Below are 19,607 nucleotides of genomic sequence, written 5' to 3' on the forward strand. Positions count from 1 at the left end.
AGCTCTATGACTTCGGCTCGAGTTTCAGCCAGGGCTTGCAGCAGGGTTTCATGGTTTCTCTCAGATCTCTCGTGAGTGTGTTCAAGGCGATTGGTACGGAGGGTATGCATTTGCGCATTGGAATCAACCTCTGTGATATGTTGGAGAGTCGTCCTGCCCTGAATTTCACTTCGGGCAACTCTACGGATTAGGATTGGTAGAACTCTGTTTACTGAGCTCCCTTCATGTACGTTGTAGAAGCTTCGGTCCCCATTAAACGGCGTAGATTGATCTTGCTCTTCGCTCCATGTTTCCAAGCATTCTACCAAAGGAGGCGTCGGGCCATGAAAAGCCGGACGAGGGTTAGGATTTGGAAAAGGGAGCTACCTGGGGCAGGTTATCAACTTCGGGTTCGGATTTAACACTATCCGAAAGGTCTTCATCATGTGATCATTCAAAGGGATAGGATGATCATTCTCTGGTTTTTCTCCAAACCATCCAGCATTGACTTCGTTCGGAAGGTACGGGTTGCTGTGGGTAGGGGTGTTCAAAACCGGATATCCGAATTTCGGATATCCGAAAATTCGGATAGTTGATTTTTGATATCCGAATCCGTATCCGAAATTTCGGATATCCGAAATTTCGGATACGGATTCGGATATTAAATCGGATATCCGAATTTCATTAATTTTAAACCGCATCCGAACATCCGATCCGTAAAATCACCGCAACTCTTAAAATTAATAATAGCAACTATGTTAAATCTTGCGACATAGATGGATATCGATAGCAACAAATAAATATATGTAGCATTTACTAAATAGTTTTTGATTATAAGCCAACGAACCTGGATTATAACAAACAAATGTATAACGATTGTAAAAGGAAAGGTTTGCAATAAAAGTTTGGAAAGAATGGTCACGAAAAAATTGAAAATGGTGGGGAACATTAGTCCATTAAGCATGTCAATGTTTCTAATTTCTCATTTTAAAATACTAAAAAATAAAGAAAAATTATTTTTTTCGGATATCGGATATCCGAAATATCCGAAACTTTATAAATTCACTATCCGTATCCGAATCCGAAAATTTGGATATCCGAAATTCGGATATCCGAAAATCCGGATATCCGAAATTTCGGATAATTTCGGATCAGATTTTCGGATTTTCGGATCGGATATTTCGGATGCGGATATTTTTGAACACCCCTAGTTGTGGGGATGGAGTCCAACCATGTTATTACGCGAGATTTGGGGTCAAGAAGTATTTCCTTAGACGAACTATCTAGATAATTATAAGAAGATATTTATTAGTTACGTCACTATTTGTAAAGTGCATACCAATTATATGTAATCAACAGGATAGGCCTTCGAATAAGTGACCTTAACTCCAAAATCACGAGGAACAGGGGTAAAGCAAAATTTCACAGATTCTGAGTCTATATCATCCTAGTTACATATAACTTAATGTATCCACTTAGCAACTATTGAACTAGCACTGAAGATCCTCTTTTCCTTTAGTTCTCAAGTATAAAGTACTTACAGTAAGACCAAATACCCCTATGGTATTTCATTGTGGTGGTGTTGGTAAGCTTTTAGACTTGTCGCAATATCACAACCATTCTCGGGCATATGCTAATCACTCCTCGGACCAGCATAGTTGATCAGGCTATGCCACTCCCAAGACTGACCATACATCCCCGAGCTTACCTGTGATATTCAACAATCGTAATACTTTTGTTCTTGTCATTGTGACACGGATTTTAGTATGAATGCAGAAACGTATACTAAATCAAATATTTTATTATTTAAAGTATAAACTCTTGGCCAGAGTATTTTTAATCCATATGTATTTATAGTTAGTATATCTTTTATGGGTTGATATACTTAATTCACTATAAACAATGCTCTGTTACCAATCTGTCACACCCCAAAACCAAGAACGGCGGAAACGTTCTGGGGCGGAGGACGTCATGTAAAGTATCACAACAATGCAAAGTAGTAAACAGGCAACAACATCATCCATTGCATTAATAGTATAATTTTAATTATAAGTGTGTTTTTTCATAGTATACAAAAATAATATGAGCAATCAAAATAAAAGACGAGTCTGAACTACTCCGTCTTCATAAAACCTGGTCGTCGTACCTGTCTATTTGTGACCTGAGATTACAAGTTATTTTGAAAGCGAGTATCAGCCAAAAAGCTGGTGAATTCATAAGTATTAATGTGTCTTTAATTTGTAAAACTTGTAATGAAAGACTTGAAATTGTTTTGAAAGAAAGTTCGTATAAGTATGAAAATGTTTGTAAAACAATTGTAAATGTTTGAAAAACCCTAGAAATCCCTATGATTCCTACTAGTATAAAAGGGAGTCTTCTACCAAGACCTAACTGTTATGAATGTAGCCTTCTACCAAGACCTAACTGTTCTAAATGTAGCCTTCTACCAAGACCCGACTGTGCTACTATTATTATTATTATTATTATTATTATTATTATAAGAATTTGTATCCTTTGGTACTAGGATACTCAAATATAATTCACCTCATCGGTTATGTGAATGAGTCACAAGATAAAGGTAATAATAGAAATAACCTAAGTATTATCCTTTTGTACTAAGATAACTAACAGTGTTAACTGAAGACATCCGTAGATGTACATTTACCTCTGTTGCTAACAACTGGGTGTAGGAATAGTTAGTCCCTTAAAGTATACCTGTAATGGTATCAACCGTTGACATCCTTGGATGTGCTTTTACCTCTGTAGCTAGCAGAGATTCCAAGAATGGTTAATCCCGCAAAGTATCCTTTGGTACTAGGATAATAAATCCAATCTATCTCGTCGATTATGTGAATGTATCACAAAATAAGGATAAGAAGGAGAATTTTTTGTTATAGTATCCATGTAAAAGTATGTATGTAAACGTACTCATGTAAGCGTATATATGTAAACGTATTCATGTAAATGTAACCATGTAAACATATCTATGTAATAGTATAGTAATGTACTGTAATGTTCTGCGTGTGCTAGCTGTAACATGTGTTCTCTCTCTATCTAGCATGTATAGTAATGTACTGTGTGTACTAGCTGTAATGTGTGTTCTCTCTCTATCTAGCAAGTATTGACTCATGAATGAACTGACTCATTGTATGATATCGCGTTCTAGTAATAGTTCTAATATCTTCCTAAACTACCCATATGGTAGCTTACTAGTAATGTAACTGGTACGTATGAACATGGAAGTATACCCTTGCTACCCAAGGGTATTGAATGAACTGGAAGAACCTTTATGACTATATATGTACACATGATATATAACTAATATTTAAACGACCTTCGGACGGATACCCGATACCCCACCAGACCACATCTCAACGGCAAAAAGGAAATAGGGCGAGCAGGCCCTCCTAAGCCTTTTAAACATTGCTTATATAACTATACATACATAGACATGCAATTGATAATATAAAAGCATAACATAAGTTTTGTAAAACCTTTGAAAAGATTAATATCTAAGGAAAGATCGACTTGATGTCAGTTTATAAAACGTTTGAAAGTATTTGTTTGATAAAACAGTTTAAGTATAAAGAAAACTTTGTTTGAAACACAATTGTAAAGAGTTTGAAATGAAACATACAGTGTATAATAAAAAGTTTAATAAAGAGTTTTAAACATATATAACGTCTATGAAAATCATTTGAAGAAATCCGTTTGGTAAAACGGGTAACGTATAGTAAATCCATTTGCATGTTAGTTATTAATCACATGTGATTGATATAATAACTAGCATGTTTCAACTTGTATCCCACCATAAAGCATTTAAAAACATTTAGAAACATTTAAAAGGTTAATTCAAGGGGTATGAACTCACCTGCAGTGAATAGATCGGAAGGAAGTATCAGACAAGTGCTTGGTGTCAAGTGAAGACTTAGACAGACACAATGATCCTAATAACATATGAAGACATATGTATATAAACAATTAGTGATTTTAACACTAATTAATCATGTATAAATATCTTATTGCGAGGAAAACACTTTGGTCAAGTGCTAGGAGGCTATCGGGTTGCAACAAAGGAGTGCAAAGCCTCATACGGGAGTTTATGGTCCAAAGACCATGTGTGTTGGAGTTTACGGCCTAGGGGAGTAAACTCCTAGTCGTAAACTCTCAATTGGGTCACTAAATGATGCTCAAAGCTATTACAACTTAAGTGGTTAAGTGCTTCAAAGCTTAAACAAGTGTTTGGGTGGGTTTAAGGCCCTAAAATGGCCTTGCTTAATGTTCACGGCCCTGGGACCACTCCCCCATGAGTTTACGGCCGTAAACTCATGGTAAGGAGTACCATTTCGTGAATCTTGGTACTTAGGTCCATGGTGTAATGTTCTATGCTAAAAATCAAGGCTTACTAGAGTGTTAGGGTGTCATTTGCCCCCTTAAAAGGGGTTTACGGCCCAAGAACATGTCTTGGATGTAAACTCCTTGATTCTCTTGATTTCTTATGTTTTCCAAGTCCTAAACATGATAAACCTAGTGTACAATGAGTTGGGTCAAGAGTACTTACGATCTAGGAGCTTGAATGGTCGTTTCTGGCCAAGAACACGAGTGTGTGTTCTTGGTGAAACTGAAAATCTACAAAATGGAATGATTTCATGGATGAAATCATGTAAGATTACTAGTTCATGCAAGATATCAACTAGTTAAGACAATAAGCTTACGAGATTTGAAGATCGGGATGATACTTGAGAGGATTTGGGCCAAATGGAAGGAAAGAATGAACAAATGGCCACTCTTTCACCATATAGGCAAGAGTTACAGCCCACATGGAGTTTACGGCCGTAAACTCCCATGTGTTGGCCATGAACTCCTTGCAATGATGTTTAAGGTCATTTCCTTGAGCTATAACTTCAACCGATAAACCCCGACACTTATTCCTTAAGTGTACAAGGCTCAGAATGCTCAAATAAACTCCTAATTATGCTAAAAGATAACAGAAATGAGTTTGAATTTCAATGAATTGTTAGACTGAACTGGATGGAAAATTTTGGGTTGTCACAATCGACTCTGAGATCCTTAGGTTTTGCCTGTTTTGATCTATTTTCATACCAAAGTAAAATTAAATAAACAAAATATCAATTAATCTGAAGAACTTACAATAGTACATATTGAATGGTGATCCTCCAAAAATTCTCCTTAGATCCTAGAAGAGGCAAGTGGCAGCTGATTGTGGTGGCGGCGGCTGCTACGTGTAGCATGCAGATATAGCGACACGATTGTTGTGGTCATCGGTTGTTGTGTAGAGAGTAAACATGTTAGAGGTTACTGAAATGGAGAAAATGGGAGGTAGGGGAGAAAAAAAAATGAGAATTTTTGGTCATCATATAAGGAGATAGGGGCCGAGATACCTCTTTCAAGTGTATATGTGATTACTTCAGGATTTGATTACTGCGCGAGGTTAAGATCACCAATTTGGGGTTAGGTCACCAATGGCTGTTTCGATGAACCAGGAAGGGAGATAGGGATGAACATGGGAAGAGAATGGAGAAATCGGAGATGCCAATTGAATCTGCAATATGAAAGAGCTATATAATGTCAGTCTAACCGATGTAATTGATGGTTTTGATAAATTCAATTGGCTAAAATTGAGGAACGATGCTTTAAGTTTGACTAATTCACATGTTTGACCAGATAAGAAAGGTTGGGGGAGTTTGTTAGACCGGATAGGGGATGAGGGATTGAGTCAATAAAATTTATGTTGACCGCATAACATAAAGTTATTGTACATACTGTATAGTAGGTTGTACCTCTTAAAATTCAGCAAAACATGTTAAATGCTTATTAAGGTGTATATATATATATCTTATACTATATTATAAAGCATATTAATCATATCTTGAATTTAAAAGATATAAGTTACAAAGTTTTTTTTGTACAAATCAATTTTGTGTAATTATCATTAATACTTACCAAAAATTTGCAGACTAGAATTAAGGAAAGTTATTAAGAAAATTAATTTGGAGCAAAATGATAATTTTAAAGTATTAAATTCATGTATATATATAAATTAATTTAAATTTGTTAAACTGAAAACTGATTAGCTATGAAACTTCACCTACATTTTTAGGCTATCAGGTATATACATAAGAGTTAGCCATATCAACACAACATCCCTCAACCAACACCACTACACTATTCTCTATGTTGTTTACAAAAAAAAAGACACTTGTATTAATTAACTACATTAAATGTATAAACATGCAATATAAATATAAGGTTTAAACACAATCATTTTATTTAAAAGTGGTAACTATTTTTACATAATAACTAATAATAAAATTTAATAAATATTTCCCCGTAAGAACACTATTCTCAAAAGAGCTATTTATTGTTGCCGCTTTGCACGAGTACACACACACATATAATATATATATATATATATATATATATATATATATATATATATATATATATATATATATATATATATATATATATATGTACATACTAGTCGTTTGCCTGCACCAAGCGATGGGTGCAAATACTTTTCTCATAATTCAGTTTCTAGAGGAGATTAGGTCTTTTTTACAAATGGTTTATCAGACATTCATGTTTCAGTCGTAGTCGTAGGTAATGAGACGTGTCAAAAACCAAAGATAGTTTTCTTTTTGTGGTTTGTTCCCTTTAGGTTCGAGTATTCTGTTTTTGGGTTGTACCGAGGAGTGTCAGAACCGAATATTAGTTTTCTTTTGGTCATCCAACTTTCCCTTCATGGTTTGTACCATGACCCACCTCCTCCACCCTTATTTTACTGAGAACCATCATTACATACACATACACTTTGTCTAAGTGTTTGGAGATGTAATTATAAATGCTTAGTACCAAAACCGGTTACAACAATCGTTTAAACTTTGGAATCAACGTCAGAACCGATTGGAGCCTCATGATGCAGCGAAGGAGTATAATTCATTATATATATAATTGTTTTTAGATGGCGATTAATTTTTTTGATGAACTTTTTTGGGTCTAATATGTTGTTCTTTTCGGATTAATCGTGTGTAGTGTTTGATTCAATAAGTTCTTAAGCACTTTTGCATTGATGATGCCATGAAATTTGTTAGGGTAGGGAATTCAGGAATTCCAGGGGTAGTTTGAGGGAATGATTGAATATACTCCATGATTGCATATTTTTATAAGTTGAAACATATTAGATGCTTATTAACTTTGTCCATTAGTATTTTAAACCCATACACAAACTAATTGACCATTTTGAATGCACTTATTTATCAATTGTTTCATGGTGTTTATTGATGTTGTCCATTAATATTTTTAAATCCGTAGATCAACTAACAAACCATTTTAAATGCATTTATTTATCATTTATTTTAAAATAAATTTTCCTATATAATTGTTTTAATCGTTACTATTAGTTATTGGAAACAAATAATCAAAGCAAAACATCTAAGTAAAATTATATCATAAATTTTGTTAATCATAAATGTATAGATAGATATCAAAATAATATAATAAAAGAAAATCAACATAATTAAATTTGAAGATATAGAGAGAAAAATTGTAATATGGTATAGTGATATCTCAAGATACAAAAAATTAGTCACTTGGTGGTTATACCATAGTCAATAACTCTTTGTAACACAAAAATTTATTCAATGTAAACATTGTTCTTTTCCTTTTTCTAACTGTTGCTCCAAAACATCATCCATTTTTCAGTTAAACAAAAGGATTACAAAATCTAAATCAACCTTGGTGTTCTTTTTATATACAAATCGAAAAAAAACCATTGCACAATAAATTAACAACATTTACACTCATTTTATCATTTTATCAATAGTCAAAAGAATTTTGTTTTTTCAAGAATACACCAGCCAAATCTAATGAGTACTCCAGTGTGCTAAGTTTCATTTTATTTCCTTTTAACAACAACCGAATTTTCTGGACACAAGAAGTCACATATGCTTCCATAATTGGGCAACCAATATCAAACTAAATACAAATGTTTGAAGCCAAACATCTAATTAAATATAAATGAAACACAAAGATAAACTTACTCAAGGTAACCATTTTAGAAGTTGAGTATGAACCAAAATCATCCATGACAAAACAATCACTGCAACTACTCCATATTTCCATCACTTGAATATCTAAAGTAGTACAAAAATAAGAGATAAATTAGGAAATTTATTTAAATAAAATTGAAAGATAAATCTGGACAGTTACCATTTAACCACTTGAAGAACTTTAATCCAAATCCTAAAACAGAGTGCAATTTCCATATCTTTAAATCTGTTTTTTTACTCAACATCTGATCCTCTATTTTATGTACTTTTGAAAAAACAAAGACTATCCAACAAAAATGGAGTAATGAGTAAACCCCAACAAAACCAATGTTCAATACCTTTCTCAATGAACCAAAAAATAAACCTTTAACTTGGATGAAGGCTCGTTATCACACAAATCTTCAATATAACTATTTTACAAATCTACAAATAAATATTGATAGATTCATCAGGCAACAAAGAATCTTAATAAAGGAAGCACCAACCTGCATTACCGATAGAACCTTCTGAATTTCAGCAAGCTTTTTCTCCAGAATGTCTTTTTTGCATTGTATGTGCCCGAGTGGCCTCAAAATTCTTCTGGTCCAATTCTGCAACCTATAAACATAAACTACTTTACATTTTTTCAAGTTAGATTCCAAGAACATTAGACGTTTCTTGATTTGGAAGATACATTGTATTCTAACCCATATAAAGAAAATTTTTGCATTTCTAGAACTGAAAAAGAACAATTTACGTTCTGATACAAACAGTGTAGCATATAATAACTTTGGGAAGAGAGAAATGATACCAGGGGAAAAGAAAATCCTAGATCAGCCCCTAAAGAAAAAAATTGTAAAAATTGTAATAACTTACTAAACCCAAATCACATATCCACTTCCATCTTGAAACCGAATATGTTAAAACATCAATACCAATTAACTACAAGAAAAAAAATCATTACCATTTACCAAAACACCCAGAGGATATTTCGTGATTTGAAGACAAATAATCACTAACTTTTATAAGAATGACATTGTATAAAGATAAAAGATATGTTAGCATTTAGTATTAACCAACAATCAAAAAAGGTTTTATACCCAATATTATCTGAGAAATAATTATGATACCTGGTAATCAAAAGAGATTTTATATCCGGTATTAGTGACTAAATTTGATTTGAATCTAGATGGCTTACTTCTTCCGCATAAATGGTGATCTCGATGTCTTTTTCATCCACTTCTTGATAAATGAATGACCATTTACATCATTTACAAGTGTTTCTGCAGATTCAACAAATATTGATCTTCCATCACCCGGTTAAAAGACAATGTAATTATGTGTATGTATTAGAGGAATTTCATTGAACAGTTGGTGGACAATTATTAAGCATTACTTTTTCTCCTCAAGAACAGGCGCGGACACATACACATACAGGGTAACATATGATTAAAGGCTTAAGCAGTATGTTTTTGAAAAAAAAGGAAACTAACCAACAGAAGAAGAAACAATCGACTGTATTTTTTTTTTATCCATTTTTACCTTTTTGATCCTTGGGGAGAACGTGAGACAGTGATGTCGGAGCAAGGATGAATGCAAAGAATTGCTATGAAACTCGGTGATTATCGATCAAGATTAATTTATGGTCACATTTTTTGAGGGTTTCGACTGGGTGGTGGTGCGGTAGTGACGACAAAGGTAGTATTTCTGGAGGGTTTCGACTGGTTGGTGGTGCGGTCGCAACGACAAAGGTAGTTGTTGGAAGATTTCACAATTGTTTGAGGTAGTAGAAGTGTGCAAGGGAGGTGAAGTTGTTTTGGTATGCCACTAGTGTCTTGTTGTTTATAAGTTTATAAGATAAGATTATTATGCATAAATATAGGCCCGAGGATAGGGGATAAGAGAAGAAGGCAACAAAAATTTTGTAAACTGTTGAATGATTCTTCCTATCGATCCGTAATTAAGGAACTTTGAAATTTTCCTAAGATATTTTCAATGGTTGACCAATAGAATCAGTTTTCTATGCATAAATGTATTGTACAAATCACATTAAGACTTGTACCTATTAAAATTCAGCATTTGAAGCTAAATACTTATCAAGGTATATATATATATATGGGTAAAGTGAATATACCTAACAACCTTATATAAGCTTAGGTACCTAACCTCATCAAACTACGTCATTTTGCATTAAATTTTCAATGCAATCATCCAAGGTTCTTAAACTTCATCCCTAAAATTGATCTACTTCAAAAAATTTTGGAAATTCATCATTATATTTCTCCTACATCCTTTCATTTGTAGCGGTAGGATATGAAGCCCATCAGATGGTATTTGATAGAAAGACGTGATGTAAAAGAAAGATATTGTTGAAAGTCCAAAGATTTTGGAAGTAATCAAGTTATGGGGTTGAAGTTTAAGAACCTTAGACAATTACAATGTAAATATGATACAAACCGATGTAGTATTATGGAGTTAGGTACCTAAGCTTATATAAAGTTGTTAGGTATATTCACTTTACCCTATATATATATATATATATATATATATATATATATATATATATATATATATATATATAAAAGTTATTAATCAATTATTTTAAATAAATTATTAATTAAGAGATTTTTTTAGTTATATAAAATTATAATCATTGAGTTAAATAAATATGTGAAATTATATCACTTTATAATTTGTATTAATTTTATTTTAATGTTATTACTTTAATGTAGATAGAGTGGAAATTTAAAATTTAAAATTTAAAATTTAAAATAAATAATCAATAGGTTGACAAGTGGCAAATATTAATTATTAATTATGAGACATAATAGGGTGACACATGGAAAAAGAAGAATAAAATATACATTAATTAAGAGGTCTAATAAGATGACACATGTCAAAAGGAGAATAAAACTATTCTTTTATTAGAATAGGGATATATATATATATATATATATATATATGTATATATATATATATATATATATATATATATATATATATATATATATATATATATATATATATATATATATATTAATTATTTGATAATATTAAAGCGTCGATTTCGCTTCGGGCCTCAAATCGATTTGGGACGGCCCTGGTGCTTGCAGACACCACCGTCGACTATTATGTCATGAAATCTTCATGGGATTGCAACAATTGTCGGAAAAATTCTTTCAGGTGGTGCAAAATGTATTCGTAGAGAAATTCTTGAAGGCCATTGGCGAGGTGACAACCTCCCCTCTTGTGCCTTAGCTTCTCTTTATAACAAACTTTGTACATTGACCTTAGCAACTTTACTACTAAGGACACTGCCCCCCAAATCCCAGAACACACTGGCGAGTGCCATTTTTAGTAAAATTGTCCAAGATATGGAAGTACATTTTGACATGATAGCTAGGCAGAAAGCAGTTTTCCAGTGTTTACGTGCACCACATGCTCAAGATTTTTTTTCTAGCTATCTATAACGCCTGCAGATTCAGGCTAGTCAATTTAAAGATAATAAGCGTTAAAAATTATTTTTTAATAGAAGATTGTTTAGGATAAATAATCTTAACCGAAGTCATAGTATATGTGACAAGGATTTCATATATATAAAGAATGTTGAAATTCGACTTTGTATAAAGAAGTTATGCTTCTACGATGTTTCGCTTTTAAACTGGCACAACCCTATGTATCGTAAAAAGTGGATTTTTGATAAATTACTTTTTAACCTAAGTGATCTAAACGAAATTCATAGTAGTTGTTAAACTGAGAGTGCACATATAGAGAACGTCCAAATTTGACTTCGTAAGATGAAGTTATGATTTTTTGAAGTTTCAGCATAGTAGTGCGGGCACAAAAATCAAAATTCTAATTGGTTGATTGTACGTACAGCGTACGTGGCCAGACTCAAAACATTAATTTCTAGGGTTCAAGCCCTATATAATGTCATTAAGTCCCATGTGTTAGCCTCCTTATCAACCTCTATTGTCTAGAAACCCTAATATCGAACCCTTTATCATCTTAGTGTGTTCTTGACCTTGTGGAGTGCATTTTTGGTAGTTTGATGCCTTGGAAGGAAGAAGAAGAAGTTGGTGAAGGAGAGTTGTTGGAGTTTGAGCTTGAAGATAAGGGTTATCATCATCATTTGGCATTCATTTGAGGTATAAAGCTCAGAACATGCTTTGTTAATGCTTAGATCTCCTTTGTTTGATTTTTTGGACCTTTTTGGCCCCATGGATGAGATCTTGTGGATTATTGTCATTTTTGAAGCTTATAGTTGCTACTCTATGTGTTCTTTTGGTCCTAGAGTCATAAAGTAGCCATCTTTGGAGCTTTAAACCACCCATGCATGAGTTTAAGTTCATTTTATGGAAGTAATGTGTGATATTTCGATATTGGGTTCACTTGGGGCATGCAAAGCCACCAAGTTCACGAATTTATGGTTTAAGATACTTCATATGACTCAGATATGTAATTAGGACCCTTAGTCTTAAGGATTTAAGATCTTTTTGGAAATATGGCTTAATGAGTGGGTACGTTGGGCGTACAAGCTCGTACGCACAGTGTACAAGCCATGCAGCCTATGCACTTAGTGTACATTTGAGTATGCCCCGTGTACTCAATGATTTGGGCTTTGCGTCTTTTGGGCCTCGTTTGGGATACTTCCATGGACATTGTTATTTTGGTCCTTAGTGGGCCATCTGAAATTGAACCTTTGGGTTAAGGAGAGCATTATTGGGCCTTGGAGTAAGGCCCATGTGAAGAGATTGGGCCCAATTCGAAATTGGGCCATATTTTGTGAAACTCACGTTTTTTTGACTGTTTTCATCCTTGCATTTTCTGTGTCTATCATTTTCTTCTTTTTGTATATTTTTTGTATATTGGTTATCATATTTAACTTTTTTGTTTTTTTCATGCCCTTTATGTATCCGTCTCCGACTGTTTATCCGTATGAAAATAATCCAAAGTCAACTAAAAGAATCAACAACGACGCCTATTAATGTATAAAAAAAACGACACTCAAATCAGACGCACACGACCTACACGGAGCATGGGCAACATATCTAGTTCATATTTATATAATCATATAATTTGATAATCTAAATTAGATAATGTGATTAAAATACACCAAAATGATATAGCTGCCGGATGCTTACAAAAATACAAAGATATGACTAAGATTTTTTTTTGTTTAAATATGTATTTTAATATAAATGAAAACTTAAATAATATCTTTTTTTAAACTTCTTTTACTATCGTCTTATTAGTTGAATGGTGTGTTTTATCACTTTAAATTCCGAGTAAGCTCAAAATGTACAATGTCATAACTTATAATGAAAGCCGAAATGGCATACCGGCACAAAAAGTATATACTAATGAACAAGTTTATTGTCCATCCAATCATGAAAAATAAGTTAAAGAATTTTATCAAAAGCCCTTAAATATTCAATTAGCCCCGACTCTTGGTATAGATCATGTCTAACAATTGGTGCTTCACCACCAACAGCCATGATTCGATCCTCTGATGGTCTTGGCGGGGATGCATAAAGGATTGATGATTGCATAACCTCTTGACGAACATTTTCTTGATCTTGTAATAACCATTGTGCTCGTAAAGCCGTCATAGACAACCCAGATGCAAGAAAGACTGTTGTGATCCCAAACACCCCAGCCGAAGAGAACAAGCCTTCTCGTGCAGTGAAGCAACTAGACCTTGGGGTTGACCACCCTTTCAAGTGTCCTGATTCGACACTTAAGCCAATCAACAATAAAATTTCTCCCACCGAAAAGCAAATCCTGTAATTTAAGAGAATAGACATTTCATAGTTAGCATTGTATGTCCCCATAAAATACACAAGTTTAAAGTATAGCGCAAATTGAAGCAAACAACATACGTAGTTATTGTTCCATAGTTTTCTATAAACTATATGTGTTCAAGTATTACAATTTATGTGAAACAAATAAACGAATATACTTTAATAAGGTTTTTTCAGATGTACCAAGTGGTAACGAAGAAAAATGCAGCTTGCCAAGTGAGAGTGTTGAGATGATCATTTGAGAGAGGATCCCAAGTCAAAAGTAAACTAGGATCAGGGTCCGATTTACTAACAGATAACAACAAATGTGTATGTTGCACCACCATAGCGATCACAAGGGCTACAAATGCACCTGCCGCACAAATTAGTGGTGTTTCACCATTGCCACTATATCTACAATCGCTCTTATGCGCTTCCCCTCCACCACTTCCACTTGCCTCTCGTATTACCTGTGTAAAAATGAGCAAACGATAACGTTTTATCAAAAATTCATAATAACTAACATGATTATTTTTTTATTTGATAAGCTAAATTGGAATACTGCTTAATCGGGTATGTTACATATGATGTTTCTTTTTGACTTGATGTATAATAATAAGTTAACAGAGAAAGTTAATGAAATAGACGAAGAAAGAAAATAAACATGCCTAAATTTCATTTATATTTAGTATTTTTTTGGTTCCGACTTTTCAATTTACATGTACCTCAACTAATCTCCGTGCAAACATGAGAGTATGCCTCATAATGTAGAGTCATTGTGAACAAACCTCCATAACCATAAGAAAAATGATTGGGTCAGGATTTGAAAATGGATTAATAGGTTATCCATCATCTTTCATGTGCCTTCCCAGTAGGCCAATATGCCAGAACCCTTATGGTTAAACCCTTGTGTTATAATGATCTTTTTATGAATTGACAGACGAGTTTATGATATATTTTGGCCTTTTTATGGATTTTCTTCATTATCACCATATATACAAAACATACTCTAAAATATTATAAATTGAAAATCTAATAACTCAATTATGTAGTTAGTAATCTTGAAGTGGGAAAATGTGTCACTTTATGTTCGGAATTTCATATGTAGCAAATTATAAATTTATTTTAGTTAAATGGACCAATGTGTCATTTTGTCAACTTAGAGGAATTGGTTAGTTTATTTTAAAAACAATATATCCTGTTTCACAATTAAAATCGATGAACACAAATTTTAATCTATTTTATAAGATAATCATCATATTGACAAGCTAAAATATCTATCTGAATAGAATAATATATATTTTTTACTTATAGCAAACAAACTACAATCAAATAGCACGATCAAAAAAAGAGATGTAAAACCTGCGAGCGTGTCGCCTCAGCAATAAGACAAAGAACGAAGCAAAGCAAGCCAAGCAGTATGGAGACGACCATCAACGCCACGCCAGTTTTACTCCCGATATCAGTTCCTCGACGACTTGGTGCAAGATCTGCATGTGTCACCGCCATTAAAGGGTCAAGGCTAGTCTGTGTGTTTAGGTGATGTGTGTGTTTGAGCCTTTGAGGGAATGTGATAGTGTGTCATGTGCTTAGTATAATGTTGAAATATGAGATGAGGGCAGATAAAAAGGCATATGAGTTTGAAGTTTTGGCATTTTAGAATTGCTTGGGTGAAAGGTTGCTTAAAGGTTAGAGATTCTTTGTCTTGGTGTGTCACCAAAGGGGCTTTACATGCAAGTTAATATCCACAACGTATAGAGTCTTGGTTTTTAAGGATTTCAAAGGTATGTTTTTGGCAAATGTTTACCGATTAAAGAGATTAAGAAATGTTTACCAAATTTTATCTAGTCGTGGCATACAACTACATTTTTTTATCGTGGCCGTAAACCTCAAACTTATAATAATTAAATTCAAATAGTTTTGTTATATACATATTAGTTGTGAGACTCATTTATTACATGAGTTAATATATATATATATATATATATATATATATATATATATATATATATATATATATATATATATATATATCAAAATATTTAACAACTTCGTATTTATAAAAAAATAAGAAAAATATGAATTATTATAATGTAAATGTTTTTTATCTTTTAAATTTAAATAAATAAAAGAAGCTTATGAGCTTTAATTTTGGGAAATTTAAAATTAAAAGGTAAATTCATTGATAAAATTGAAATCTATTTATTGCTAAATTTATTACAATTATTATATTAAATAATTATGTGGAATTTAATAAAATAGAAAAATATAAAATGACATCTGAAAAAAAAATAATTCAAACCAATTGAATGAGAGTGTGACAAGTGGCAAAAAAACATTTATTTATTAGAGATGATTAAACAAAAAAAGCTACAATTTTGTATTATATGCTAGTGGCACCACTTTTTTTTTTCTCAAATAAAAAAGTAATTAGGTTAATTCAAATGCTAACTCTTTTAATATATATATATATATATATATATATATATATATATATATATATATATATATATATATATATATATATATATATAGTTTACATATATAAGTATAAGTATTATGTGGCCTTTTAATTTTAAAAATTGGAAAAAACCATAAATTGACATGTGTCTATTATTTATTTAAAAATATCACAAAATGACAAGTGTCAAAATTATTCGAGATTGACATATTTATCTTCAATTATTTTAGTGTGTATATATATATATATATATATATATATATATATATATATATATATATATATATATATATATACACACACACACACATACACACACACACTAAACTGCATAAATGGTCTCTATGGTTAGCTCAAAATTGTCACTTTGGTCCAAAAATGTTTGGTCCAATTTACTTTAAACTTTTTTCAAATGACAGATTTGTCCCTATTAATTTCTTTTTCTATTTTTCTATGTTTCAATAACTAAAAAAAGAAAAGAAAGAAAAATTATGATATTACCTCCCCCTTCTATCTCTTTGTACATTAAACACACTCAAATACTCAAAATATAAAAACTACCATTGCAATATAACCACCACCGCCGGAAAATATAAACGCTATCGTCGCTACAGCTCAACACCACCGCCTCCTAAAGTCGAATCCAGTGATGAAGAACTAGGGGTTTGTTTTCACCGGAAAAACTTTTCAGGTCTGAGATTTTCCCAGGTTTGTTTTCAAATCCGAGGTTTTTGCAGGAAAAATGATGGGGTACAAGATCGACGACACTAGTTTTGGGTTTCCAGACGGTAGTGGTGGCTTTAAACGTTGGGGGTACAAGAGAGACACCATTAGGATCTTCAGGGAATGAGAGGCGGTGACATATAGATCTGCACGCCAGCTTTGTCAAGGAGTAGACTGTCAAGGATTCGCCGACGTTAACACAGAGATGGTCAATGATACGATGGTGGCGCTAGAAAGCCAAACGACAAAGAGACAGATTTGGATGTTGGGGATGTTGTAGATCCGAAGTTGGATGTTCATAGCTTCATCATCGTCGGCGGCGGTTGTTTGCATGTTCCAGTGGTTGGTGGTGGCGGAGACGATTGGGATTAAAGACGATAACCCTAATCGGAGTAGGATCTGCAATGGTGGTCTCACCCCCTCTGGTTGTTAATCGACAGATCGAGTGCTATATTTTCTCCTCCGGCGTCAGTGCTAGAGCGACCCCGCCCCCGCCCCCTTTTTTCTCTGTCGATTCTTCATCTCCGGTCGTAGTGGTGAGCTCAAGGCGACGACGACTTTCAAATCAAAGGATCTTCGTGAATGGTTTTCCAGAACAGAGTGTGTTGACCCGAAACCTTTGTTGTCGGGTGTGTTCTTGGATCTTAAAGGTTGTAATCTACAGGTTTTGGGGATTCGAAGGGGTTTTGGAGGTGGTTTACGGCAAGAACGGTGGTTGTGGTGGCGGTTCTGGCAGGTGACGGTGTTCATAGCTTCATCTGTTTCTTGAAAATTTGATATGAGAATTGAGATGGTTTATTTGGAGAGTAGGTGTAAATATGAACATTTGATTTTGTAATGGGTAGATTTTTTTGTTTTGTTCCTTTTAAATCTAAAATTAGAAAAATAAATAAGAAAATATTGAAAATCATATTAATAGGAGCAAATCTATCATTTGAAAAAAGTTTAAAGTAAATTGGACCAAACTCGCAACAAAATAAAAAGTTTGGACCTCTGGTGCTAGTCCAACCTTTTTGGACAAAAGTTGTAATTTTGAGCTAACCACAGGGACAATATATATATATATATATATATATATATATATATATATATATATATATATATATATATGATACAACATGGTTCTTCGGTTGTCTAATGCCGTGGCTCTGATTGCTCTGGGAAGACTTGTGTGGTTACAACAATGGAAAGCCATCAACTGTTTTCCAGGAGGAGGTCCCGGGAAAACGCTTTGACGGTCAAGTCAGCTACTAAACTTAGAGTGTAGGGTTTGAATTGAGAGGGAACAATTTACTTTTCAAGGTGGCAGATGAGAGATTTTATATTAAGATCTCCTTCCAGTCCGTATGTGAGACAAGGTCGTCAGGTATGACAGGATCCGACGTCTTAATTGGAAAATCATACTCCTCATTGTGCCAAAGCTAAGGATTGGTTTAGGTGGTAATGCTCTAAGCATACTCCTTGTCTCTTGGAGTCGTTGGTTTCTCACAAAGTGGAAGGCACCCGCTACAGTGTTGTGCCCTCCACGTGGGCGCGAGACTCTGTCAGGGCGGCTACACTGGGAGTAGCTTGGTTTAAAGTCTGCCTTGAAGCACCTTCAGCATGGTTGAGCGCAACTCCTGTCTCGTGCTAGGGGGAACGTTATCAAGTCTCCCAGTCCATTAGCTATAGCGTTTACTAGGCTAGCTATAATGTTCTGGACTTAACTGCTTGTACACACAACAAGATGGGGTTCGAGAGACGCTTTGATTTTTCCAGTGGTGTGACTGGTCGTTATGCCAGTCAGTTACGTCATTTGCCAGGGATTTTGAATATCCCTCATTCCGTATTCCTTATAAGCGAAGATCTTTCCCTTATTTTGCTTACACCTTTTATCTTGTTCCTTCTTTCTCTCTTCTTGACCTTTCTTTTCTGCTTTCTCTTTTTTGTTTTCATGGAGAACCAACTCGACACCGTTCCATCTCCTATAGAGTTTGAGCTTTTGCAAGACACTTATGGTTTTTCTCCGGCGGACGGAGTGCAGTTTTCAGTTTCTGATTCGATGATCTTGTCACATACTCTTGGGAAAATTGGTATTTATCTGAAAATATTTGATGCATGGCTTCTCCTCCCCTTAACCGATTTCTAAGAGGAGCTACTTCAGAAAAATGTCTGCAACATTTAGATGCTCATCCCAAACGCCGTCAACAAGATGGTGGCATTTAAGATATTTTGTCAGGCTAATAATATCCACCCCGACTTTTTTGTCTTCAAGTTCTTCTTCTAATTTAGCGCCACTGGTGACACGTTCACATTCTCCGCCCGTCTTAGTGGTCATGTCCTGGTTCCGAATGGTAAAACTCCCAAGAACTGGCAAGAAAAATGTTACTTCTAAACTATTTCTGCACAATTAGGCTATTGCTGACTTTCTGAAGACAATACAAGTCGTTCCCGATAAGGATTCAGATGTCCTCCTTGCCAGTGTTGGAATGAGTCATGTCTGGCGTGCACGAAGGAAGATGCCTATCTTCTATACCATTGTTGGCGGTAAGCATTTCTAATCTTTTTCTCTTCTCCTTCTCCCCCATTTTCTTTACAAGCTTACCAACATGTAAGAACTTTTATTATTCT

The 19,607-nt window shown here is 33.8% G+C and overlaps 1 protein-coding gene across 1 annotated transcript; it reads right to left on the reverse strand.

Moving 5' to 3' along the window:
• Nucleotides 1-13,319: 13,319 nt before the first annotated feature.
• On the reverse strand, nt 13,320-15,420 carry LOC111914146 (uncharacterized). The gene is made up of 3 exons (XM_023909892.3): nt 15,176-15,420; nt 14,018-14,283; nt 13,320-13,814 (listed from the first exon to the last, which is right to left on the reverse strand). The coding sequence occupies exons 1-3, from the start codon at nt 15,320-15,322 to the stop codon at nt 13,433-13,435; spliced, it is 795 nt and encodes a 264-aa protein (XP_023765660.1). The 5' UTR covers nt 15,323-15,420; the 3' UTR covers nt 13,320-13,432.
• Nucleotides 15,421-19,607: the final 4,187 nt, after the last annotated feature.

Source organism: Lactuca sativa, chromosome 6 (genome assembly GCF_002870075.4).
Source record: "Lactuca sativa cultivar Salinas chromosome 6, Lsat_Salinas_v11, whole genome shotgun sequence".
Taxonomy (NCBI): domain Eukaryota; kingdom Viridiplantae; phylum Streptophyta; class Magnoliopsida; order Asterales; family Asteraceae; genus Lactuca; species Lactuca sativa.